The sequence below is a fragment of the Spea bombifrons genome, chromosome 5 (genome assembly GCF_027358695.1).
Source record: "Spea bombifrons isolate aSpeBom1 chromosome 5, aSpeBom1.2.pri, whole genome shotgun sequence".
Classification (NCBI taxonomy): domain Eukaryota; kingdom Metazoa; phylum Chordata; class Amphibia; order Anura; family Pelobatidae; genus Spea; species Spea bombifrons.
Window position 1 is genome coordinate 51,664,085 of NC_071091.1, and position 26,997 is coordinate 51,691,081.

The window sequence follows — 26,997 nt, forward strand, 5'->3', positions numbered from 1 at the left end:
AAATACTCCACAAGAGGCATCTTTATGTCCCTGAAGTCAATCACTGATCTCAGTATCAGCTTGAATCACAAACAGACTGTCCAAGCAATTGTAATTTGTAAAACAAAAGTAGGGATGATTATGGGAAAGAATTGTATCAGAGATTGTAATGAGGCAGGATATTTATAAGATATGATTAAACTATCTACAAGACACTTTTTGATGACCAGGTGTAAACACTGATTTGCTCCAATGGTTGGGGTGTCCATAAGTAACTATTTTGTAAATTTCTACATTTTAACAGCTAACTCTGATATTCATAATAAGGATACAATTGGCAAATAACAAAATAGCAACTTTAAGAAATGTCCCAGACAAGGTTATTTATCAAAGCTAAAAGTTTACAGAAGTTATGCAGTGCATCTTTATCTTCTCTTCGTGTAAGCAGGTTAAGCCAACATGCGTGCAAAACCCAACCCTTTACAAATTGTGAACAGGTTATGATTAAAGCAGTAATTTAACCAGATTATGTGAACAGCCTCTGCTTTGCAGTAAACCCCTTTGATGGGTAACCACAAAGTAGGAAGAATATGAAAATCTCATTGTATCAAAAACATTGAAATTAAGTTAAAAAAAGTTATTCATATTGGCTGTAAGTATGGTATTGTGGTTTTAATTCCTTGCAAATGGAGGCTTTAAGCAGACAAGACACTGCTTGTAAGTGAACATAACACCCAAAAATACATACATATATATACACACTATATTGGGACGCCTGACCATTACGCCAACAGGGACTTTGATGACATTGCATTCTAAACACATAGACATTAATATTTAGTTGGTCCCCCCTTTGCAGCTATAACAACTTCCACTCTTCTGGGAAGGCTTTCCACTAGATTTTGGTCTGTATCGGTGGGAATTGTTGCCCATTCATCCAGTACATGAGGCCTGGCTCTCAATCTTTGTTCCAGTTCATCTCAAAGGTGTTCTATGGGGTTGAGGTCAGGGCTCTGTGTGGGCCAGTGAAGTATTTCCACACCAAACTCATCAAACCATGTATTTATGGACCTTGTTTTGTGTCTTGGTATGCTGAAGCATTAAGATTTCCCTTTACTGGAAGTAAGGGTCCCAACCCCTGCAAAACATTATCCCTCCTCCACTAAACGTTACAGTTGCCACAATGCAGTCAGGCAGGTAATGTTCTCCTGGCATCCACCAAACCCAGACTTGCCCATCAGACTGCCAAACAGAGAAGCGTGATTTGTCCATTCACAGAACGTTTCCACTGCTCGAGAGACCTGTGGCGGTGTGCTTTATCAGATGCTTGTACTTAGTGATGTGGTATTAATGCTGATATAAAATTAAATGCAGAATGTAGCAAACATATATATTACAAAATATTTCATCTGCATACTTGTGAAAACCTGCTTTACTGAGGCATGGCCCTCATCCCATTTTACTTGGTGTTACTTTCACTATATATTAAATGGCCCCTAGACACAGAGATCTGTATAGCTTGGAGGTTCCATGCAATTTATACCACTTCTTCCGGTTTATAATCGTGAACTGCTGTTATATCTCTGTTCAACTAATCTACAAATTTGCTAATTTAAAAAAATAAATGTATTTTCTCACATAACGAGCAAACAAGTGCAGAAGTCTCAATCTGGGGACATATGAGAAAAGAGACATATGGGCACAATGTAAACAATGCTTCCAGCAACTAAAGGCACGGCATTTAAGGCCAAAATTATATTTAGAATATACTATATGAATTTGTGATACATTAATCATCAATACAAAGCTTCCGATAACAGATGTCAGTTATGGCTTCTGGGTACAGAGTGACAAACACCCTCTCAAGTCAGACAACTTCCAAACATGTCAGTAAGTCAGCTAAACACTGTCAGGTGTGAAATAAAGTACTACATTTCAACCATTCAGCACCCAGTGCTTCTTCTTAAAGTTTTTGTAAAACATATGCTTTCATAATTTGCAAAATGTGTGTTGAATGTTGAAAGTGACGTGAGCCCATGAAGCCCTTTCTTTTAGATTTCTATTCAGGGATGGCATATTGCCCCGTACAAAGCCAGAGTAACAGTACATGACTTTACTTTAGAAACATACCAGTAAATGCCCCCCCTTACAACTACTTTACTTACAGTAAAATATATCCCTGCCACACAAGACCCCAGCCTTTAAGCTTTTGCTCCCAGACTGGGCAGGAGTCCGCAGCGGCTGCAGATCACACACACAGAACCTGCTTGAGAAGGTGCTTATATTTACAATAGCACCTACTAAACAAATATATGTGAAGGTTCCCCTCAATCACCTAGTGCCCTAGGCAGGTGGGCAATTGCTCCCCTGGCCGGTCTATAATTGTTTAACTAGGGCTGGTCCGAATTGGTCAGCATGCGAGCAGCTGTAGGGAAAGGCTCCCTGCAAGGAAAGGGAGAGATGTGTGAGACAGAGTATGTTTAAATGTGCGTGAGTTTAAGTGTGTGTTAAAGTAAGAGTGCGTGTGTGTTAGTTACTGGAGGGTGGGCAAGATTGCTGTGTGGCCAACTCAGATGTACCTGTCCCAAGACCAAAAGGTGCACCCCTCCTCGACTCTAATCAATGTAGAAAACGAAATAGGATTTTTTTTACTCCTTCAAGAGTACAATCAAGAAAAATGGTATATGTGAATGGATAGACTTGATGGACATATCTTCTCTTCAACTTTAAGAAGCAATCAGCCTTCAAGAGCATTCATTTATAGGGTGTGTGTATGTTAGGTAATTATTCCGGAGGTTCTCAAAATATAATTCCAAGCTGTAATCTTCTACGATTAAAATGTAAAATAATATATTAGAAATATGACATGGAACATTTTTATTGTACCTTTGGAAGTGTTTGTTGTGATATTGTTTTTAATAAACCAAGATATAAATGACATCCTGTGCATTTTCATTGTATTAAAGGTGTTGTTTCAGTGAGACAAAAGGTTGACTGAGCTGTCCGGTATGTTAAGCAAATAAACTTTGCTTACGCCCTCTGAAGACGTAATCACATAAAAAAATAAAAATTTTAGAAGCTTTTTCAGTATTTTTATCCAACAACCAATCAGAGACTGCATTTGTGTCAAAATTATTGACACGCTATCGTTTAACGTGATTAGAGAATTATTTCAGGGAAGAATTTGGACATTAAGAACAACAAACGGTGCTTGTAATGGTGCATATAGTTCTGCATGGTAGGTAGGACAGCACTTTTAAAATAACGTATTTCTTTCAACATTTACATTATGCCTTACACAATACATTTACTCATCTTGCAAAAATAGGATGCCTCATAGTTGATACTTTATACATTATATCTGAGTACAATTGGTGGCAAACTACAATATGCAGCTTAAAAACTTTGAGAAAAATGTTGCTTTTAAAAAAAAATCGAGACTTCTGAAAAAAAAATACTACGGTTCCTTTAACAATTATGAACCGGAACCGATTCTTGTTATAAGTATTCTGCCAGCTACTACTACAAATAATTTGCAGCCCTTATGGTTTTATTTAAGAACATGCATCACTAAACCCCTGCATACAGTAGCCAATAGTTTTTTTTTAGCTCAAATGACTAGACAAAAGTTGATAATCTTATTATGTTGACTTTAATCATCTAAACATTGCACCTACTGAAACATGCTAGCTTTTGAATATCCGTAATTGTTAATGATCCTCAGGCATTTAAGATGTATTTGCAGTCCGTTTCTGCTTTGACTCTCACTTTGTTCTCACAGTTTGACCTAAAAATCTAATGTTAACTATGCCCATATGTAAAGGATAAGTCCCAACAAAAGAAACCAGATTGCAACAGAAAAACTGGTAACCTTAGTTTAAAATTATCATAAATACTGTTTTCCATAATAAACCTCCTGGTAACTCACAAATGCACATATTTACACAAACATTTACACAAACTTACACACTTATGCTTATACATACTAACCCACCCTTAAGGATACACATACTTATATACTCATGCTAACACATAGTGCCTCTCACACACTTAAATATTAATGCTCACAAACAGTTTTACATACACATTCATGCTAACATACAAACACACATACACATTCACGCTAACACATACCTACACATACACATTAATACTCACACATTCTTAAGTTTACACATTCATGCTAACACACACATTTATACATACACCCTCACTCTGACATACATACAGTCATACATATACACTCCCTCCCTTACCCTGTCTCTCACACAAAGCTTTCTTGCTGGCTTCTTGCGTTCTGTGAGCAAGCGGGCTCACTTTGAATTACGTGACCCCGCTGCATTCCTTCCTCCCTTAGCCAGTCCAAAATTGTTCCAGGTCAAATCAGGCCTTTGTGGACAATTGCCCCCCTGCCCCAACCCAGCCTGCCTTTGCTGTCCATGTTTACAAGAAATACAGTTCCCTATTGGGTGATAAGGCTCTTTGGTGGGCTGTAGCTCAATTAGCCCATTTACACTAAGAGGTCTGTGCTTAGCCTCTGTAGTTCCCCCTGCAATCTGAGACCTTTTGCAGTGGAGTGCTGATATATGACATCATACCCCAGCACTCTACACAAAGACACAGAGTGTAAAAAGTACTACTTGACAAATAGGTGGCTGTTTTGCACGGCTGGTTGTGCTGCCCATGATCAGGCCCATATAGGTGAAACATATTGACCCTGTTATGCTACCAATAACTTCAGTGCCACGTACATGTTACTTAATTGTCCCTAGTGAAATTAATTAGCTAGTACTAGATTTGTCCTTGTCCCTTCCAGTCATTGGCTACTGCAAATCTCAAAAGAGGAAAATACTTAAATATGTGTAAAATAATATATAGAAAGAGTAAAGCTCACATTATGACATAGGAACGAAGGTTTGCAGTTTTTCCTGCATTTCCATTTACCAGATTAATTCTCCGGTTCTATTTATTTCCAAACCACTAATGAGCTCTCAAAGTTTATAGTGGTTTTAGCTAGAAAAAAACTTTTCTTACAAGGCAAAGTGAACATATTTTTGGTCAGTTTTCAAGTGTGTTTTCAAGTGAAAAGTTGCCTTAGAAGCAAAAAAAATTGCCTTGCATGTATCTCTAAAACGTATAGATTACATCACGGCATATGGACTCATTTTCTACATAGACAATTTGTTAACCAGATGTTAACTGGGACTGTTGCACCTGCCAGCTGCCAGGCTCAAGGGATCCCTAGGAAAGAGGTGTCGGATGAGTTCTTATAACTACCAGCCTTACTCATATTATGATGCATTTTTGGCACAGGCGTCAAGCGCCAGTCCGCAAGGGCAACATACACACTTGGTCAGTGTAGTATTAAGCACGACAGCACAAAGCTTGTCAGACACGGAGTGAGTTTAAAAAGATCGTTTGTACTCACTTTTTACCTCTGTGTGCTGCTAATTTATATTTAGATAATGGAAGACCTGGTACCTCTGCTGTACTCTGCTAAAAATACTAAGCGGCTGCTCACAACAGGCTTGTGGTGCTGACTGATTGCAAATGTAAAGAATGTAACATCAACAAGACTGTTAGTTAAAGAAAAGATATAAAATTTTTTTTAAAGGTAATATAGAAGAATATTTTGACAACAACTTGCCTGTGTAGCATTATAGTTTAGGAAAGTAGCTGCACATTAGAAATTTCTGATGTCACCACCCTGTCCTAGCCCATTATGTTAATCGCCAAGTTGCCCTCAATGTTAAAAAAAAAGCATATCACTCAAGGTAGGAATTGGGGGTACACATCAGTGTGGGACTGTTGAGAACTCAAGGAACATCTGGAGGCTGGGATTCATATAAATGTATTGGCTGTTGACCTTTGATGGCAGCACTGTATTTACATTTTGATTTTTATGACATAGGTCATGTCGTTTTATGTAGGTGGACCCTAATTATTCAGTTGGTCGTGGTCAGTGGAGGCGGTACCACAACACGTCATCTAATGTTTCTATCTTTATTCTACTAAATAAAAATAAATATGATTATAGTGGGAATAGATTTGTCCTTTTAAACAAAAGGTCATTTTTGGATTATCTTAACGTTAGACAATTTTTGCTATAACATGTTTTGAATATCAAATGTAGGAACTATATAGAAAATATCAGTCCTCTTTGAAATCAACTTTTTCCTCATCTTAATCACATCCTATGAAAGGGGCTAAAGGGACACTCAGCACAAGAATACAATGAAGAATTCGCTGCAAGGAGCATCCAATAGAGACTATAGATAAAACTGATCTGAACCATATTATTTTAAATGCTTACGACCGAGGCATAATTGCAAAAGGGTTTTCTTATTATCAATTAGTCTTTTAAAAATTATAAAGTTGGAATAACTGACACAATGTGCCATTGGAACACATTGTTGCTGATAAATGGCCTCTGTACACCTATAAAGATATTCCATAAACAATCAGTCGTTTCCAGTTAAAATAGTTATTTACAACATAAACAACATCGGCACTGTATTTCTGATCCATTTCATGTTATTTTCATGGAAGAAACTTTGCTTTTCTTTAAAAAACAAGGACATTTCTAAGTGACTTTTGTGCAGTAGTCTATATATGTGTAATAAAACACATACAAGAGATATACAATTATATATAAAATGTCAATGGACTCATTATTCCCTGTTCTACTTGCAGATGTTTTCTTTCACAATATTTCAGTATCCCCTGTGAAGTCAGACTGCACTTAAGAACAGATCAATTATGAAAAACAGTTGGGTTGTAAAAATGTTCAGCTGCTGTCAGCGATGAAAGCTCAAAATGCTGACAGAAACCCACAATTGTTAGTCAGAATGAAATCTTAGAAAAAAAAAACATAATTCCCCAGCTTCTTTTATCTAAGTAGGTTGAATGAATTAATTTATTTAATTACAAAACTCAATAGTTTTGGATACATATCTTGTTAATCTTATGTCAAAATGTTTGACATTTTGGGTACTAGAAAGGAGGAGAGATATTGCAATTGTAAAGCACAATCCGTGAGTTTTCTACTTGCATAGTGAATCATAAAAAAAGATCCTTGCTACTGAAATTCAAACATATTTAAAAAGTAGTTTTAGAAGTAGTTCCTTCTAGCAACCAGTCAGTTCAAGTAAACCGAACATTTTTTTCCACAAATCTTTAGGCAGCTTTTGAAATAAAATCATTAGTTAGAATATTGAAAAAGAAACCTACAAATATATTACATTGCAATATATCCAGTACCAATAACATATTTCTTTATATACTCAGATTTGGGTTTTTTTTATGTGCTATTCCACCTACTTTGCTCATTTGACACTTTTTTTTTTAACTTACTTTAGCTTTATAAGCATCATTCCTAGCACTGTTAAATGCATAAAACTACCCCGAGAAAAATGTGCCTCGTTCGTATTTTTTGCCATGAACACATGTTTGTCACATGACAGAAAAGTAGCCACTGATCATTATTTAAAAAATTCTTTATAAAGGATGTTAAGTTGTTATTTTTTAAAACTAAAATCTCCAGAAGATTAAAAATACTAGAAAGATCAATTAATATTTTGAATAAGTGGAACAGCACTTTTAAAAGCAGAATAACAAATAACAGATATTAGAAAATTTTTTTATATCTTTTAAGTAAAAAAAGTATAATAAAAAAAACTATATATATATATATATATATGTATATATAGTCATAAACATATTATTAACCAACAATTTTTTTTTAGTGTATAAAGAAAAACAGCAGTTTTGAGTAAATATGAACACACCAGTGTCCGTGACAAGACTTGTGAAGTCATATATACTACAAAGCCTATTGTTCCATGCCCCTGGCATTGTGTATTCATATACATACTTTCTAAAAGTATTATTCTTTCTGCATACAAACCAATATTCATTCCACTAAAACATTTCCAGATTGCAAATATAGTCTGTTTCTGGTTCCACACACCCGCTATTCTGCTGTCTTAGGGTGCAGGAAACATTTTACAACAGGCATGTATAATTTTACTTCCTGGCTAGAATTTTCATTAATGGGTTAACTGACACCCATTACAACATACATGTATTAACATGGTTAATACAGCTACACTTTCATACTCTTTGTGTGTTATTTTGTTGTGGGACAGCTTTATTCTACAAATTCTGTCTTTGTTACTCAAAGTTCACTAGCATTTATTGTTATGTGATATATTGTACATAATTCTGTATTCTACAGAAAGTATCACATAAACACATGAATTTATAGAAAAAAAATCATGTTTCCTTATAAATCAATTTTCATTAAAGAATGAAACCAAAAAGAAAAATCACATTGGTTTGGTAGTTTATCATGGTTTTTGTCAGTTTGGAGGCCACAGCATCCTTGAAATACAAAAAATGTCTACCTATGTTCAATAATGCAGGGCAAGATGCATTCATAGAAAATGCTGCATAGATTCACTATGGCACCTAATTCTATGTTGCCTGAAACTGCTTTAGGCGCTTGAATCAAAACGGTTGACATAAGAAAGTGGAGTAGAAATGTAATTCTATTAGAAGGCACGTCTGATAAAATATCACCTAAGATCTCAAATATTTGTAGTTTCTGATATCTACAAATTGCCATCATCATAAGGCTTACTGAAACGGAACCATTTCCCTTGTTTTTGTGTATGCCATGCAAACCAGCCACTGCCAGATCTGTTTAAACAAAAAAAGTACCGGTATCTAGCTAAATTCATAGACTTTAAATATTGCAAATAAAGAAAAAATATTAGAAAACACGCCAGTTAATTACCGATATGTGCCATTTCTTGATGCACTGATGACTCTCTACCATGTTCCACTTTACCAGAAAAACCAAATTAATATTTGTCCCAACCTCATTGTTATTAGCAAGCAATCCACCAATTCCATCCGTACAATTATCCAACAGATGAAAAGCTATTTTCTCATGATGCTGAATACCGACTCTAAAGCTTGAAACAAATTCTACTCAAAGTTCAAAGTGATGATGATATGATTTCCTCTCTTCAGAATCAGCTATAGTAAACGGCTTTCCTCACTTTTATTTTACTGTCAGTATCACTTCAATCTCTACATGCACAAGAAGAATTTTACACTTTTAGCAAAATGCCCTAACACACAATTTGACATGCAAAATGAATATATGTTGGGCACATGTTAAAACAAAAAACAATCCATGTGTTGGAGCTTTTCTTTTTGTTAACCATTTCATGCTGTTAACGCACAAGGAACATACAAAAGCATCACACTAAAATGTGTAAAAATAGCATAGAATAATAGATTCATTTTTTAAAAAACATCACTGACATCTGTTACTTTTTCCCCAAAATAATTAACCTCTTCAAGGCCGGCGAGGTTAGCGATCATATTTCTATTATTCGAGCATATTTAAAGATGAAATGCTAATAAATTTTAATATTAAAAAGTGAAAACAGCTAGTTAACCCTTTGGTGTTGGGGCACAGAGCAATGACAACTAAAGGGATTAATCTTCTACATTCCATAGATTATAGTTGCATCTGTAAACCATTATGACAAAGTATGCAACTGTTGCTTTAGATTGTCATGTCGATTTTGCACCCCAGCAGAAGGAAATGGAAATCATTTGTTCTTTCCATCAGCAGAGTTTTAGTAGCTGTATCTGACATGAAAAATAAATCGGTCCTGTGTATGTTGTTGGATGAATACAAATTCTGCACAGATGTTTCACATTGTCATATGAAACCATATAGGTATAGAATCTTTAAGATCCAATAAGGAATTCAAAGCTACCAAAAGCCTAGAAATAGGATACCACCAATATCAAATCTGTTGGAAATCGCTCAAGCTGCAGCTGAAAGTCACCCTATTGCAGCTTCCACTGGAATTATGGGTAAATAACCACAAATCTTTGCAAATCATTAAGGACTATTATTCAATAGCCGCTGGATAAAGATTGCCTAAACACAGAAGATTACCAAGAAATCAAGCTTGCCACAAAATACTTTAAGACGTTTATGGGGGTTCCTGTATTTAACAATAAGTACTGTTACTAGTGTGAAATCCTTACAGTGATCATTCTGTGAATTTTCATGGTCCAAAAATCTGAGGGTTTTTTTGTTACTATAAATTTCTTTTAAATATTAACTTGCAGTGAAGTAGTAAAAAAAAAATGTCATAGTAAGAACTGTATCAAAAGAAAGCAGTTCACTGTCATTGAAATAATATATAATTTGTGTGGGTGCAAGAAAAATGAAAAAAGAGAATCACGGTCAAGAAAACTTTGCTTTGGGCACTAAACAAACTCAGTAAAGAACCATTTCAGTGCTGGGGGTTTTTATAACCAAAGGACCAAAATATTTGTTGTCATTTTTACCATATGAACCCACCCAAATTATACATACATTTGTTTAGGGCAAGTAAGGCCTTCTTTTAAAATAAAATAAATACATTAAACATACTAATTATTAATTATTAATTTTAGCAATTTTACATACATTTAACTTTAATATGCATCATTCTTCATGTATGTGTGTGTGTGGGGGGGTAAAAGCCACTTAGAAGAAGCTGCAGCTTAACTGTATGCCGTTCATACCAGTTTTTGCTGCTTCAAGCAGCCATTCACTAGAAGGAAAGTGCTGCCACTGAAATTAATGGGAATACTTTCTGCAGGTGTACAGAACGCTCAAATGAGCTGGTGAGCAAACATCGTCCTCTTACAATATCATTAAATAAATAACAAAGGAACAATTCCCTACATAACCTTCTTAACCAAGATCCCCCCCCCGTGAGCAATGGGGAAGGAGGTAACAAAAGCAATCAGGGTGGGTATAGTTGCCAAGTAGGATATATGGGGTAGTGTTGCCCAATTCCCTCCTCCCTTCAAGTTCCCTTAGCGATGACTATTTGACCTTGTCTGTTACACTGATGTGCATGTGCTCTTCCATAACGTTGGGTACTACGATGTGTAACTTTACTACAATGTGTAAAGTCTTTCAGTGGGTACTCACAGCCCCACAGGCCTTATTGTATATATAGCTCAACACTAAGCCAACAAGTCCCTAGTTACTTGCTTGTTAAGACCTACGCTACAATATGGCCTGAAGTTTCCCAAGTTTAAATAACATTTCTGACCTTGAAGTCTGCTTAAGTGAAGTTACAGTGAAACCAAAGGGGATTTGGGGCCCATCAGATTTAAAAACTAAAATAAAAAATAATCATTATAATAAAAGCATTTCTCTTGAAAACAGGGCATCTGGAACCTATTCTTCACTGTAGTGGTAATGATGACTAGAATATGGAGCACTTGAATTACTTATTACTTACCAGACAACTTACACAAAATACCATAAAAAAGCTTTAAAATACATTTTTAAAACCACTACAGTGGGTTATATTAGTTAAAATCTAGGTTCTTTGCCAACCAGATCATATTGCAAGGTCTTCAAGCAAACTACTAAAAAATATAGATTATGATTGAGTTTAGAGCTAAAAAGCCCATCTACCTTGCCCACTGAACATTTAATGGGATTTAACTAGCATCTACCACATCTGCTGAAAGACTGTTTATGTTACCTACCAACCCGCGTGTAAAAAAATAGTAACACAAATGGCAGATGACTGGGTGGGGAATAAAGCCTCCACTGGCATTTTTAATCTAGTGGCCGATAAAGGACATATTTGTGCTGGTAGTCACACATTAAGGGAGCAGATCTCTTGTGTGAGTAACAGTAAATTTGAGTAATCCGTGCAGATTTCCAGATGGCCAATCCGGCCCAGCAGATGACTTTCGGTGCTGAATTCAGTTATGGTTTTATGTTGTAACGTTTCCTAGTAAAACTACTTAGCGAATTATGTAAATTCACCACGGTGATGTAAAGAGCTCTTATCGTGGCTGTTTATGGAATTGGGTTTGATTTCATACAATTCAGTAAGTGTATTCACTGCAATAAATAAGGTTTTCTCTAATGGAAAATGGAATGAAAAATGGAATCTCTTGAGGTCTGTCCTACCCGAACTATTTCAGTTCCAGAGATTAAAGCATCCTTGGTGACTGTGTGTGTGTAGCTTTCCATGGGGGTTAAGTATTAAAAAGGACTATATTGCAAGGCTTCATAAGTGGCCCTAAAACAACCACAGCAGCCAATGGAATACAGCAATAAACAGAACCATTTAATTGGCAGATATGGAAACTTTTCAAACATTATCACTTTTTGAACATAACCCCAATGTACCTAATTTCGGTTTAAACTTTGAGTAGCAGGGATACCTGTTAGCCTCCATATAAAACCAATTTATCATCAAAATAATTTTAAAACATTCATTTCTAAATGTAATACATTTTTTTTCAATAACATAGCATGCAATACTTAATTTAGGTGATAAAGTGAAAATATACTGTGTTATAATTGTCTGCAAATATGGAATCCATTCTTTCATTGTCAAAGATGTTACGTATCTTGCAAATATTAGTACATAGTAATAAATTAATTACAATGTAGAATCATACAGTGCAGTTGAATTTACCTATAATGGGAAAATCAGCCACCCAATCACATAATGACATTCCACTCAGATCCCAAAAAAATGAACACTAGAACTTAATTTATTATAGCCTTATTCTGCATGATACAGCATATGTATAATGCATTATAGTATATAATAAAACGATTATTTTTGCTATATAATGCTTTTGTTTATTCTATTGTAAAGTACAGTACTTTGGAAAAGACACAGGACAATACATATGTCTGCATGCACCCAAAACATTTTAAGGATCAATATGCTTAACTGTTTCTGTATAGGTTTTCTTCTTTTCCTTCCTGCGTACATACATTCTCCTGGTGGAATCATTGTGGTTCGTCCTGCGACAATACAAAACAAATAAAAGAGAAAGAGAGAAAGACAGGTGTATTTAAAGACATGTCTTGGCTGTCCTTCCACTCTTCTTAAAGGAGCTGGTACAGGTGTAACTTTATAACACTATATCATTAAAGTTAAATTGTGATTTGCAGAATAAACTGTAAATATATGTGCAATGATCACAACTGATTAGCTGTACCGCTGTACTGTCTAGGACATAATTTACAGAGAAATGTAGAACATTAAGTGTGTCCAAATATCTAGTGTTGGCAGCAGCACTTAAAGATTAGGTTTGCATTTTATTTTAAAAAACAAATACATTTGCATACTCATCATACCCGCAGATACATTTGTGTAGTGTGTGCAGTGTATAGATACAGTATATATATATATATATATATATATTTATATATATATATATATATGCATATACATATAATAAATGTGTGCTTGTGTGTGATTTTGCATATTTTTTTCTTTGTTTCATGAAAAATGCACATATTTAACCATTTTAGTATAAATGCAATGCACAAATATTTGTACACCAGTGTTTTGACATTTAAGCCGTAAGTAATTACATCGCTATTTTGTCACAAATAGATTTACGACAGAAGTAAGTGTTTAAAAAATGGAAATGGTAGGTGTGATAATAAATAAATTCCACATTTTAATTATAACATCTCTAATATTCGTCAGACAACATACATCATGGCAATTCCAAACAAGTGAACAAAAAAAAGTTCTGCACAACTACCTCAGTGTCTTTACACTGAAGTTTTACACTTAAAATTGTTTGAAAACACTTTTTGCAAGACAAACGTATTCAATATTTACAGTCAATTTCATATTGATGGTAGCTAGAGTTTCAATGTTAATCAATAAAAGGGTTAAATTAAAAGTTACCAAGTAATAACCATGTAGGGTTTAAGTGACAGTTGAGGAATAGAGGTACAATTAGTTTAACACTTTCTTCCCCGGGAAATCCTGTGTTGCAATCCATAATAAGAGTGCACCTGTAGCATCTAAGGCCAGCACTCATAGTGTTAAGTGTACCTAAATTACATAATCCATGCAATATTTCACTAGCAAAAAGTACATATCAGAAGCTGAAAAAAGTTAACTTTACATGAAGTAAAAGTGGTGCGCTGAAAAGGCACAATATTCGCCCAACACTAGCCTGAAGACGAGGTTTAGGTGCCAAACCAAGCTGCACGTGGGCACACAAAGCTCTGACATATGACAGGTACACAACTCACCCTTTGCCACTGACTCAACTTTCACAGTCTGATGAAGAGATGAGTAGATACATCCAGGGATGACGGGCTGATCGCTCCTGCCTTTGATGCGAGGTCCAGCTTTGGTAGAGTTGTAGATACTGGGTGAGGACTGAGCTCACACTCGGCTCCTATTTACTAGATGGTGACAATGCCTGTACCATCTGTCAGTGAAGTGGTGCGCCTCTGAGCTGCCTCCCCCCACCACACTAATGTTGTAAAGAGTTTCTCTCACTTCCTTATGATTCATTCAGGTGCTGGGAATGAGAGTGAATGACAAGAACAGGCTCTTCTTCTAACATCAGGATTAGAACTCATGGTAGAGGGTGCCACCTAGTGGAGGATAATACTCAGTACCTCTCCCTGCAAATCAATGTTATAGACAGTATGTATTTATGGATGTGTATGGATGTGTGTATTTATACATACGTATATGAAACAAATAACATATATCTATCTATATCTATAGATAGCACCAATACCCTTGGCTACATAATGAAAGTATGGAAAATAAAAATAACTTTTAAGATCAATTTAAGTACTTTGACATCCTCCATCTGGAAGCACCTCACTAGTTGTCTGTTGGTACAGCTTGCATGCAATATGCCGGAGCTAATAAGCACACTAAAATCACCTTTTGGATGGCAGATGATGGAACAATCTTTATACTGCCAGCCATATAGCACCTTTTATTTTTTGTGCACCTGTAAAACACTTTTTCTATATAACATGTTTATTTTGGAAACAGTCTCAAATACACTCTACTTTTGGGTGCAAAGTGGGTTTGCCCTTTGACTGTTATATCTACAAGAAAAAGACTTGGCTCTCCAGCTTGGGAAAGGAATGGAAGAGGACACATGATCACCTCATTTTCACAGATGACAGGAATGACACCTTGGGTATCAGTAGGTCACAGAGTCACATAAAAATTGTAGCAAAGCCCCACCTAGTAATCACACCCCTAACAGAATATTGTTTCAATAATGCTTCATTCTGTCATTGTATACGGGTCGCAATTTGAAACTTCTGTAGAAAGAGTACTTTAGTGGAATGGTGCCTAAAACCTTTGTACAATTCAAGGCACTGTCCACCCTGTTAAAAGAAAGCAGGTATTTTGTCAACATGTCTGCCCTGGCAGGGGAGGCAGGGGGCAATTGCTCCTCAGTTCTGTCCAAGTTTCTTCCGAGCTGGCCCACAACAGTGTGCAAGCAGCAATAAGAGAAGGCTCTGGACAAGGTAAGATTGTGAAGGTAGCTATACTACATAGTTACATAGTTACATAGGCTGAAAAAAGACATGCGTCCATCAAGTTCAGCCTTTCCTATATCTGTTAATTTGTTGCTGTTTGATCCAAAAGAAGACAAAAAAACCCCGGCTTCGCTCTTTCCAATTTTGCACTAACCAGGGAAAAAAATTCCTTCTTGACCCCAAAATGGCAGTCAGATTTCTCCTTGGATCAATAAGCTGTTTCCCCATAATTAAAGATTATATTCCCGAATATTATGTTTTTCCAGGTATCCATCCAGTTGCAGTTTAAACATCTGTACAGACTCCGATAAAACTACCTCTGCAGGCAGAGAATTCCACATCCTTATTGTCCTTACTGTAAAAACCCCTTTCCTCTGCTTTAGTCTAAATCTCCTTTCTTCCAGTCTGAACGCATGACCATGTGTCCTATGCATAGTCCTGTTTATGAACAGATTTCCACACAATGGTTTGTATTGGCCCCGAATATATTTATATAATGCTATCATATCCCCTCTGAGGCGACGTTTTTCTAAACTAAACAGATTTAAATTAGTTAACCTTTCTTCATAACTATAGTGCTCCATTCCTTTTATTAATTTTGTAGCCCGCCTCTGCACCCTTTCTAGTGCTATGATATCCTTCTTTAGAAAAGGTGCCCAAAATTGCACAGCATATTCAAGGTGCGGCCTTACCATTGATTTATACAGAGGCAAAATTATATCTTTATTCCGCGACTTGATGCCCCTTTTTATACACGACAATACCTTACTGGCCTTAGCAACCGCAGACTGACACTGCACATTGTTGCCTAGTTTGATGTCGATAACAATTCCCAAATCCTTCTCATTTGTCGTTACACCTAATTCACTACCGTTTAGGGTGTAGGTTGCTTGTGCATTCGCTACCCCGAAGTGCATAACTTTACATTTATCTACATTGAATTTCATCTGCCATTTGAGTGCCCAGTCCCCCAGTCTATCTAGATCCCTCTGCAGCACTGTAATATCCTGCTCGCCCTGTATAACTTTACCTAGTTTTGTGTCATCTGCAAACACAGAAACCTGACTTTCAATGCCTCCTGCCAGGTCATTTATAAATATGTTGAATAAAATTGGTCCCAGAACAGAACCCTGAGGGACACCACTTACCACTTTTGACCAGCTTGAAAATTTACCATTTATAACAACTCTCTGTTCTCTACCTCTAAGCCAATGTTCTACCCAAGAACAAGAATTTGCATCTAGGCCAATTTCCTTCAGTTTGAAGACTAACCTATTGTGTGGAACCGTGTCAAACGCCTTGGCAAAATCCAAGTAGATTACATCCACTGCAACACCCTGATCGACACTTCTACTTACTTCTTCGTAGAATGCAATTAAATTAGTTTGACATGACCTATGTTTCATAAAACCATGCTGATTTATGCTAATAATACTATTCTTCGCTAGAATAAAAAACTCCTCCAGCCTTCTAGCCATCCTCTCCCCTAGCACAACAGACCCTCTTCCGTTTAGGTGCAATCCATCACCGCTATAAAGATTGTACCCAAGCGCAAAATCAGCCCAGTGCTCTAGAAAGCCAAAACCCTCCTTCCTACACCATGACTTTAGCCACGCATTTACCTCCCTGATCTCCCGCTGCCTTTCTACTGTTGCGCGTGGCACAGGTAATATTTCTGAAAATACTACCTTGGAGGTCCTTTTCTTCAGCTTATCTCCTAATTCCCTGAAATCATTCTTTAGGACCTTCCATTTTCCACTGACTTTGTCAATGGTACCAATATGGACCATGGCAGCCGGGTCTTCCCCAGCCCCTCCCAATAATCCATCCACTCTGTCAGCAACATGCCGGACCCGAGCACCCAGGAGACAGCAAACTGTCCGGTTGAGCTTATCAGAGCGGCAGATTACCCTATCTACTCTCTTAATAATAGAGTCCCCTACCACCACAACCTGTCTAGCCTTTCCTACGCTCTCAACCCCACTCATACTAGAGGGGCTGTTAGAAGGAACAGCTTCCTCCAGTATAGCTACTCCTGAGCTGATGCACCCAACATCTTCACTCAAGCGGGCAAATCTGTTAGGCTGCACAAGGTCAGGACTAGCTAAACCTTTCCTCTTTCCTCCCCCTCTACCACCACGTGTAACTGTGACCCAGCTACATGCCTGTTCCCCAGCTGCCTTATCTCCTCCCTCTTCACTACCTGCACCCACTAAACTCTGCTCAGTGAGCAGCAGACTCCTTTCAAGATTGTCTATCTCTCTCAAAGTTGCAATTTGCTTCTCCAGATCTCTAATATGAGCTTCCAGAGAAGCCACTTGCTCACACCTGCCACAGAGGTATGGACCCTGGACGGATTCATCCAGGAATGCATACATGAAACAAGATGTGCATTGAGTCAGATCATCAATCTTGCTAACTCCCATAACCATACTCATAATCAAGTATAAGAAAAAAAATAAAATAAATGAGAACCTACAAAATAACAGTTAACAAGAACACCCGTCAAAATAAACAGTTAAAAGTAAAAATATAAAGCAGTATAAATACAGTACCTTGTGGAACCCCTGTTTCTCTTTCCAACTCCTGTTTCTTTTTAACTCCTACTTAAAATAGCCTACTTGAAAAAGAGACTATCTCAATGCAGAAGCAACTCAAGTGAGCAACTACATCAGCAAGTTCTCTCCCAGGCAGACATTTCAAAGCAGACAGGGATTTCTAGATGTTCTGCCCAAACTCTTTTGAAGAATGTTGAGGTAAAAGGGCCACCATTCTAAATCTTGGGGCCCAGTTCATTTTTTGCACAACATAACAAAAATGGAAACACACCCTAAAAAGCATACATATTCAGATTCAGTGGTTCTGCTGAAATTACCAACATATACACACAACCTTATTATATATTCTAGTTACCTCTCTCTTTCATTCTGCTCTCTCCATCTTTTCCTTCCTTCCTCACCCCACAACACTGTCCAGCAGCCACTTTATCCCCAAGGCACAGCGCTATCCAGCTGCCCCCTCTATCCTGTACACTAAACTAATAAAGCCTTTTTAGTATGAATTATTTGTTGCATGGCATAGGATTTGTGGACAGTGAAGTTCTAATCATAGTACAGTTTTCATTATGTATTGATATGAGCCAAACCCTGCATTTTTTAGTCAGTTGAGTTGACATTGCATAAGGCACAGAAAAAATTTAAGGACTTTCCCTCATCTTCTTTTGTAATAATCTGCATGATTGTACTTACCTCATGAAATAAATTCCCATCTATTGTTAAGTTGTTTCATGCTTAAGGTCAGGGGCCGGCTGGGCCATCCGGCAGCCCCCTCCCAGGCCGGTCCAAAATTCTTCAAACAGGCCCAATCGGACTTGGAAGCTTCACTCGCCGCGGCATTTTGTGACCCCGCTGTAAAAGCACAGCTGCTTGCACAGTGTATGTGTGCGATCGGCTATTAAAAAAGGCTCTGAACAAGGGTAGGGAGTAAGGGTATGTGACAGAAGGAGTGAGTATGTATATACTGTACATTCACTGGCCACTTTATTAGGTACACCTGTTCAATTGCTTGTTAACACAAATAGCTAATCAGCCAATCACATGGCAGCAATTCAATGCATTTAGGCATGTAGACGTGGTCAAGACAACTTCCTGAAGTTCAAACTGAGCATCAGAGGAGAATGGACAGACTGGTTGAGATGACAGAAAGGAAACAGTAACTCAAATAACCACTTGTTACCACCAAGGTATGCAAAATACCATCTCTGAATGCACAAGACGCTGAACCTTGAAGCAGATGGACTACAGCAGCAGAAGATCACACCAGGTGCCACTCCTTTCAACTGAGGCTACAATTTGCAAAGGCTCATCAAAATTGGACAATGAAAGACTAGAAGAACGTTGCCTGGTCTAATGAGTCTCAATTCCAGCTGCAACATTCAGATGGCAGGGTGAGACTTTGGTTTAAACAACATGAAAAATTCATCCATCCTGTCTTGTATCAACGGGTCAGGCTGGTGGTGGTGGTGTGGGGGACATTTTCTCGGCACACGTTGGGCCCCTTACTATCAAGTATGCTAAAGTGGGTGTTTAAGTGTGTAATGGCATAAGTGTGTATTTGTAAGTGGGTATGTGTAAGCATGAATGTGTAAGTATGTATTATAGTGGTAATGTGTGTGTTGAGATGAGTGTGTTTTAAGGTGGGTTTCTCTTTGACTATGCATTATGCAATTTCTTGATGCATGAGCTTTTTCTTCAGTAGTTAAAAATTAAATGAAATGCTTAGGTTTACCTAAATGTACCTACAGTATAAGTATAACCCATGGTTTGGTGAATAAACCCCTAAGCATAACAATTCAAGGGACAAGGACATTCCCAAAGCACTATGTTGTTGAACTGGAATTAGGTCATGGTAGTGATTATGGGTTTTCCCCATTGTGTTAGTTGTGTTTTGCAGAAGTAAAAATTAGCAGCAGTTTCCTTGGGCTGGTAAAATTCCTTAAAAAAATCAAAACTTTACTAGTTTAATAATCCTACATATTTTGCTACAGATTTAAGCACAGCTTTAGAAACACAATAATACCGTATGTGAGGTATTCTGGTGACACCTACTGACACTCTTAGTAGCTGCAACCAAAAAGGTTGTAATTATAAATGTTATAATTATTATTTAAAGCTGTCCTAACTAATTATCTTACGTATATATTAATTTCTTAATTAAATATTATGTATCTTTATTATTTGTTTGTTCATTAAGTATTAAGTAATTATAATTGTTTTTCGTTTTGCAGATATTACACTTTCCTCCTCCCCCAGATTGTATTGATTGAACATCTATATAAACATGACTATAAACTCCAAATGTTGTGGGAGCATTTTCACATCCATACAACTAACTGTTAATTTATAAGCCATCATTGATTTAGTAGATTGTGTAGATATAACAAGGGCTGGATATTGTAAATGTATGAGGGGCCTTTAGCAATGGTGGAAGGTTACTATCAGGATTGCAAGGGGTCTCAGGGCAAAGTTACATCTACATATTGCCTGGTTGTCTATAAAATGATGGTTGCCTGAGAGGGACATAATTTTTTGGCTAGTCCCATCAATGGTCCTGTCACAATTCAGAGTGGCAAATGTTGCACCACACAAGTGTACACTTGAGGCTGTGCTACAGCAGTGTCATCTAGCTGCATAAATCTTGGTACTCATGCTGTACTGCTTTCTGGAATACCCTACCCTGTTCTGTCAGACTTTCTCATTTCAAAAGCTCATTGAGGTTGTCCTTTCACAATGTACATACTTGGGAACTCTCCAGGTTTGGCCCGGAGAACTCCGGGAGAAGCGCTGCTTCTCCGGTTCTCCGGGTCAACACCGAAATCCTCTGGGCCACAGGAGCGAGGTCCTGACACCTTCCACTTCCCGGGAACACCCCTGACATCAGCGGGAACACCCATAAGGTCACATGCACACACATTTACATGCTCACCCAGAGGCTCACACTAGCACAACCACTCACAGCAACACAATCAGGAACTCAACACTAACATGCACACGATAATGAATGTAGAGGAGGATCCCGTAATGCCAGAACATCGTCAACGTACTCTGAAGGCAGGAGAGTGCAGGAGATGTAGTCGAACAAGCCAGGTCAAAACCAGAGGACCAAATCAGAGTCGAATCAGAATCTAGAAGCCACATCAAACAAGCCGGGTCAATAGGAACAGGAACAGAGCCAAATTATGAACCAATAAGCAGAGTCAAGGGCAAGCGGGGTCACAATGGGTTAAATGCATCAAACTCAAGCAGGAACAACGGTACACACTTACACCAACCAAGGGTAGTGAGAAGATGAAGGTGCAGCATTTAAATAGGCAGGCAGGAGCGAGAACGAGGCAATTCAGGTCACCTGAAGTCATATATACGCGTCACCGCGCAAGGCGGAGTCGAGATCACGTGACCGCGGGTGCATCCAGGGAGACGCGTCGTCTGCCTCGCGGTGTGCAAGGTAGCGGGTAAGGAACTGATGCCCGCAACCTCAGAAGATTGGAGATGGCAAGAGGAGGTCCTCGGAGTGAGTCCTGCTGCTGTAGACATTGGAGGGCAGCGGGACCGGAGTGTCGTGGGACGACTGCGCTGTTAAGTCCTGACACACACACTATCATACCCAGACACACAAAGTAATATACACAGACACTCACGCTAACGCATACCTACCCAGACACTGACAACATAAACAGACACACACTGACATTAACACATATGGTCACACACTCAGAGAACATTCACAGTAACATACCCAAACACACAAACACCCACACGAACAAACACACTCTAACATACCCAGACTAGACTTGTGCATTCGTATTCGGGCGAGCATGAAAAAGAACACAAAGGGTGCGTTTTCGTTGTTCAGCCCAAATACCGAAGAAACAAACATGGTGGCAGCCAAACGTACACAAAGACTAAGACACACAACACGGGGAATCTTCATGTTCGTTAAAATCTCCAACTAATCTCCCTAGTTAAGGGGAGTGGAAATCCATAGGATCGATCAAGGAGTTAAAGGTCCATGCGAGCTACTCTATTGGTCGCCTGCAGGGACCTCCTCTGGCATCAACCAAAAGGTCAAGTTCCGCTGTCAGGAGTTAAAGGTCTGTACGAGTGACTCTATTGGTCGTGGCAGGGAGCTCCTTTATTGGTTGATGCAAGTTCCTTTAACTCCTGGAACCTCCGAAGGCCAAGTTCCGCCATCAGGAGTTAAAGGTCTGTACGAGCAACTCTATTGGTCGCCAGCAGGGGGCTCATCTGACATTAACCAATGAATAGCAGCTGCATAATGTGAGGGTTAGAGGCCTGAGAGAGTCGGAAGGCCCTGAGGGCTGATTTAGTTAAATATGAGATCTTTCGTCACAAGTCCATACTGACATCATTGGAAAGGAATGTCAGGAATGTCTGAACTGTCAATTCAGTAATTTAATAGTTTTCATTTAACTAAGTGTTCAATCATCTAACAGATATCCAAGCTGTTTGCAGAGAAAGGTATTGAGGCTTGATATTTTAGGCTGGAAAACATCTTTATTATATTTTAGTATATTAAAAAAAAAATAGAGCTAGAACCATCTTGTTTTCTTTACAGCCCCCCAAAATTTTTTCTTCCTTTTTCTCATATACTTAGTTTTGATTAAACTAGCTGCTTTTAAGTATTTCCCTATTAAATGTATTGCTCAGCTGTAATAGCGAATGAAAAATGGGCAAAAAATACTTTAAAGAGTATGAACTGTTTATCTCAACAGTTGGCAGAATGTAGAATGTGAATCCCACAGGTTGCTATATTAACGATTGAAACTAATAATTGCATTTTAGAGATAAATTGTTTTTCTCGAGAATAGATGCCATATAGTCGTGAATTAAGTTTAAGAAAATTATTCATTACACCAGGGCTCCTTTAAAGGGGTAAATAACGGAAACAAATATGTGAAAATTAGTTATTCAGTTCTAATTATAATAACTAAAATTGTCGTTGATTAGAGGATTTCAATCATTTGGAGTGGATTATGGTAATTAGCATTGTCTTTAACTGTTTAAAACATAATCTGAGAATTATTTTTTCTTCATTTTACTATCTTCTCCTGGCTAAGTTGAATTTTATGGCAGTTGCCTAATTTTAATAAAATTATTTTCCACTTATTGAACCTTGATTTATAATTTTGATATCCACGGGGATAAGTTGGAAATCAGCAACAAGAGGTGGTAAATATTTTAATCATTCTAAATAGAGGTTAAATATGTCTTCTTCAACATTTATCCTATTTGATCTCTTGGACCTGCTTGGACCCAAAAATTTCGATTTATAAAGAGTACAACGTCTCATCGATGCAGCTCCCTGAACTCAAGGCATGAAAGCATTTGTTTCAAGTTTCATTACAGTGAGCAATCAAGCCAAATGATTCCTTGTTGCATTTATCCTTGACTTAGCATGTACAATCATAGGTGCATTCGTTGCAACCGGCGTGTCTGTCACAAACTCTGTTTCTGTTGTAATGCCTGTGTGACGGATGAAGCACAAATACAAGTGTATAGAAAAATGTATATCGAAATTGAATTAGGTCACTGCTACAGGTTATAAAACATATAACATATATAAAACAGTTTACTAATAATACAAAACAAAAGGAATACTTAAGCATTAAAATGATGATGTAGTTCTTTCAATTTCTCCATCATGCTTGGGAAGCCTTTCTCAGGATTCTTGCTGACGCCACCTTGCACAGCTTCGTTCTGAGTCTCCAGACCCAGAACACTTCTCCTTTCGTAGACTGATTTACAGCTTCTAACCAGTTATCCCAGAATCCCTTAAACTTCTCAGAAAGTGGTTTACTCACAGGACGGGACGGCAATCCAGTTGAGCCGCGCTGACACTATCATAGCAGTCAGGGCCGGCCATAGGTGTTCAGGAGCCCTGTGTGGACAACTCCTCTGGCTCCCGCCCACACGAAAAAGAAAGGAAAAGAATCTTGTAACAAACAACTAGTTTTAATTAGAGAGTATTTATGTGCACATGCAAACAAGTACAAAAATATATAACTGGAAACACTAATGTATGTTAAATATATTAGATACAGGGGAAAAAGCTGTTTTGTAACAAAAACATTTTTTAAAATATTGACACTGACTGCAGATTAGGGGAAGACTTCCATCCTTCTGACATATTCATATTAAGAATATATATAACAGTCATTTTAGGTGTTAAAGGAGTTAAACTGATCTGACGTAACTAAACAGCATTTGGCCAGTTGATTTCACATGCTCACAGAAAATACAGAGGAGACTTTTATTTAAATACAAATGCAGTCTCCTGAAGCCCACATCAAAAGGCAAATCTACAGCAGTAAATAGTGTATTGCATTGTCTGTGAAAGCACTAGTGCCTGTTTGTAAATAATATGTGATAAGATCTGTAAAAAGAAACCTGGAGTTTTTGCTTAGTGTGAGGCTTTTGATGTCTGTAAACATGATGACATTGTCCCTATATTGAATTGTGTGTCTCCCCCAATACCTTGTTACAATCTTGTACATTCTTGTTGCAGTTAGTTACATCTCTGTTACATCCTTGTTATCATATATCTTCATTCCCAATGTAACCCTGGGTGTGTTGACCTCTACTCTTTGCTATCTGTATGACCCTCTCCTTGATCGTCAAATAAGTAATCTTTGAACACTCATGCACTGTGCGGTTTGGTTGTTTTTTTTACTGCTTAAGCAATGGATTTGGGTAATTGTATTTAAGTCTTTATTTGCCAGGGACTGGGTCACAGATTTTTCCCTGAAATTCAATTTTTGTAGTTTTTCTGTAGTTATTACTTAAAACAGCTTACACATTATTTAGGGATGTATACAGTATATATTTGACTTGTGCAGGTCAAGCAAAATCGATTCAAATTACATTTTTGTTTGGTTTTTGCAGCGTTTGTTTTGTGAACACATTTTATTTTCTGACCATTTAGTTTCGATGAAATTCAGAGGTCTTTTTTGATCCAAAACCAAATTTATTTTGGGGGGGATTAGGGATGTTTTCAAAGGGGGGGGGGGGTCGGTACCACCTTCCTGACTCAACTTTCACCTACAGCAGCACCTCAAGATTTAGGAAGAGATAAAAATATTTAAAGACTGAGTAAGGAAGGAGATTGAGCTGGAGCAGCACCTGAGGCAGGGCAGGCACAGGCAGACACATCTAACAGTATGGTACAAGACCGAATCCCCCACAGTCAATATTGGAAAAAAGAACACGACTTAATCCCCAAAATATATAATGACATTGAGCCACAGCAGTCACTTAATCCCCCTTTCTTCCCCATTTGGATGCTCTGTTTGAACTTCAGCAAGTTGTCTTGACCACGTCCAGATGCCCAAATGCATTGAGTTGCTGCCATGTAATTGGCTGATTAGCGATTTGTGTTAACAAGCAATTACACAGGTGTACCTAAAAAAATACCGAGTACTTAATACTGTGTATTGCTCCCTTTGGCATTAATGACAGCGTGCAGTCTTTTATAATAGTTGTCTATGAGGCACTAAATTCTTGCATGCTGAATAGCTGCCCCTTCATCAGGGCAAAACGCCTCCAGGTCATGCAAAGTCTTTGGTCATCTTGCATGAACCGCAGGTTTGAGATCTCCCCAGAGTGGCTTGATATTAAGGTCAGGAGACTGTGAAGGCCACTCCAGAACCTTCCCCTTTTTCTGCTGTAACCACTGGAGTGTCAACTTGGCCTTGTGCTTAGGATCAGAGCCGGCCTTAGGCGTTGTGGCGCCCTGTGCGGACTACTCCTCTGGCGCCCCCCCTCACTACCCCCCCTCTCTGCCCCTTTAAACTACCCCCCTCAAACTACCCCTCCCCTCTACCCCTTCAAACTACCCCTCCCCTCTGCCCCTTCAAACTACCCCCCCTCTGCCCCTTCAAACTACCCCCCCCTCTGCCCCTTCAAACTACCCCCCCCCCTCTGCCCCTTCAAACTACCCCCCCCTCTGCCCCTTCAAACTACCCCCCCCTCTGCCCCTTCAAACTACCCCCCCCCCCACTTACCTTGTTGCCGGAGTCCTGCGGTAAGAGCGGGAGGCATCCGTCTTCTCGCTCTGCCGGCATTTCATGTTGAGCGCCGGTATAGTCCGGCGCTCAACGTGAGATGCTGGCACCGCGACGGAGTCACGGAGAGTAAGGGGCGCCGAGCGGTTGCCGAGAACTTCACGAGCAACCGCTCGGCGCCCCTGACCGGGACTTAGATTAAAGCATCGTTTTTTTTTTTAAACTTTATTTAACATCAATGATGTTAAATAAAGTTTAAAAAAAAAACAAAAAAAAAAAACGATGCTTTAATCTAAGTCCCGGTCAGGCGCCCCTGTAACCATGGCGCCCTGTGCGGTCGCACAGGTCGCACACCCCTAAGGCCGGCCCTGCTTAGGATCATTGTCGTGCTGGAAAGTCCAAGAACCTCCCATATGCAGCTTTCATGTGGAATGCAAATTGGGTGCCAGTATTTTCTTTTAACATGCTGCATTCATCTTGCCATTAATTTTCACAAGATTACCTGTGCCTCCCAAAATACAGTGAGCCACCACAAAGCTTCACAGTGGGGATGGTATTCTTTTTGCTATAGGCCTTATTGACCCCTCTCCAAACATAGTGCTTATGGTTGTGAGTATAAAACTCTATTTTGGCATCGTCATATTGTGCCTCTTGAAAGAACCACACCGTCTTTTTTCCAGAGCAGCCTATATTTCTTGTGAGGTTACCTGTGGGTTTTTCTTTGTATCCCGAACCATTCTTCTGGCAGTTGTGGCTGAAATTTTTCTTGATCTACCTAAACTTGGCTTGGTATCAAGATACTTCTTAAGAAGTTATTGAACAGTACTGAAAGGGATTTTCAAGGCTTTGGATATCTTTTTATATCCTTTTCTTTCTTTATAAAGTTCCATTACCTTGTTATGTTCTAACAAACTCGTTGACTATTTATACACAGCCACTGTTTACAATTTAAAAAGCCCTGTGGCCCTCCCTGGATCTGCCCATGCATGTAGGTGGGGCAAGTTTTGTGTGAACAAGGCTAATGTCAGTCTTGAGTAGGAAGGAGAGTGGG

At 38.3% G+C, this 26,997-nt stretch overlaps 1 protein-coding gene across 2 annotated transcripts in view; it reads right to left on the bottom strand.

The window, feature by feature from the left end:
• AHRR (aryl hydrocarbon receptor repressor) overlaps nt 1-14,342 on the bottom strand; it is a 118,364-nt gene extending 104,022 nt beyond the window's left edge. For both annotated transcript variants that reach the window (XM_053467487.1, XM_053467486.1), the window contains exons 1-2: nt 14,102-14,342; nt 12,775-12,847 (exon numbers count right to left, since the gene is read on the bottom strand). In XM_053467487.1, the coding sequence (XP_053323462.1) occupies nt 12,775-12,836 (62 nt within the window). In that variant the 5' untranslated portion in view covers nt 12,837-12,847; nt 14,102-14,342. The remainder of the gene's footprint in view (nt 1-12,774; nt 12,848-14,101) is intronic.
• Nucleotides 14,343-26,997: the final 12,655 nt, after the last annotated feature.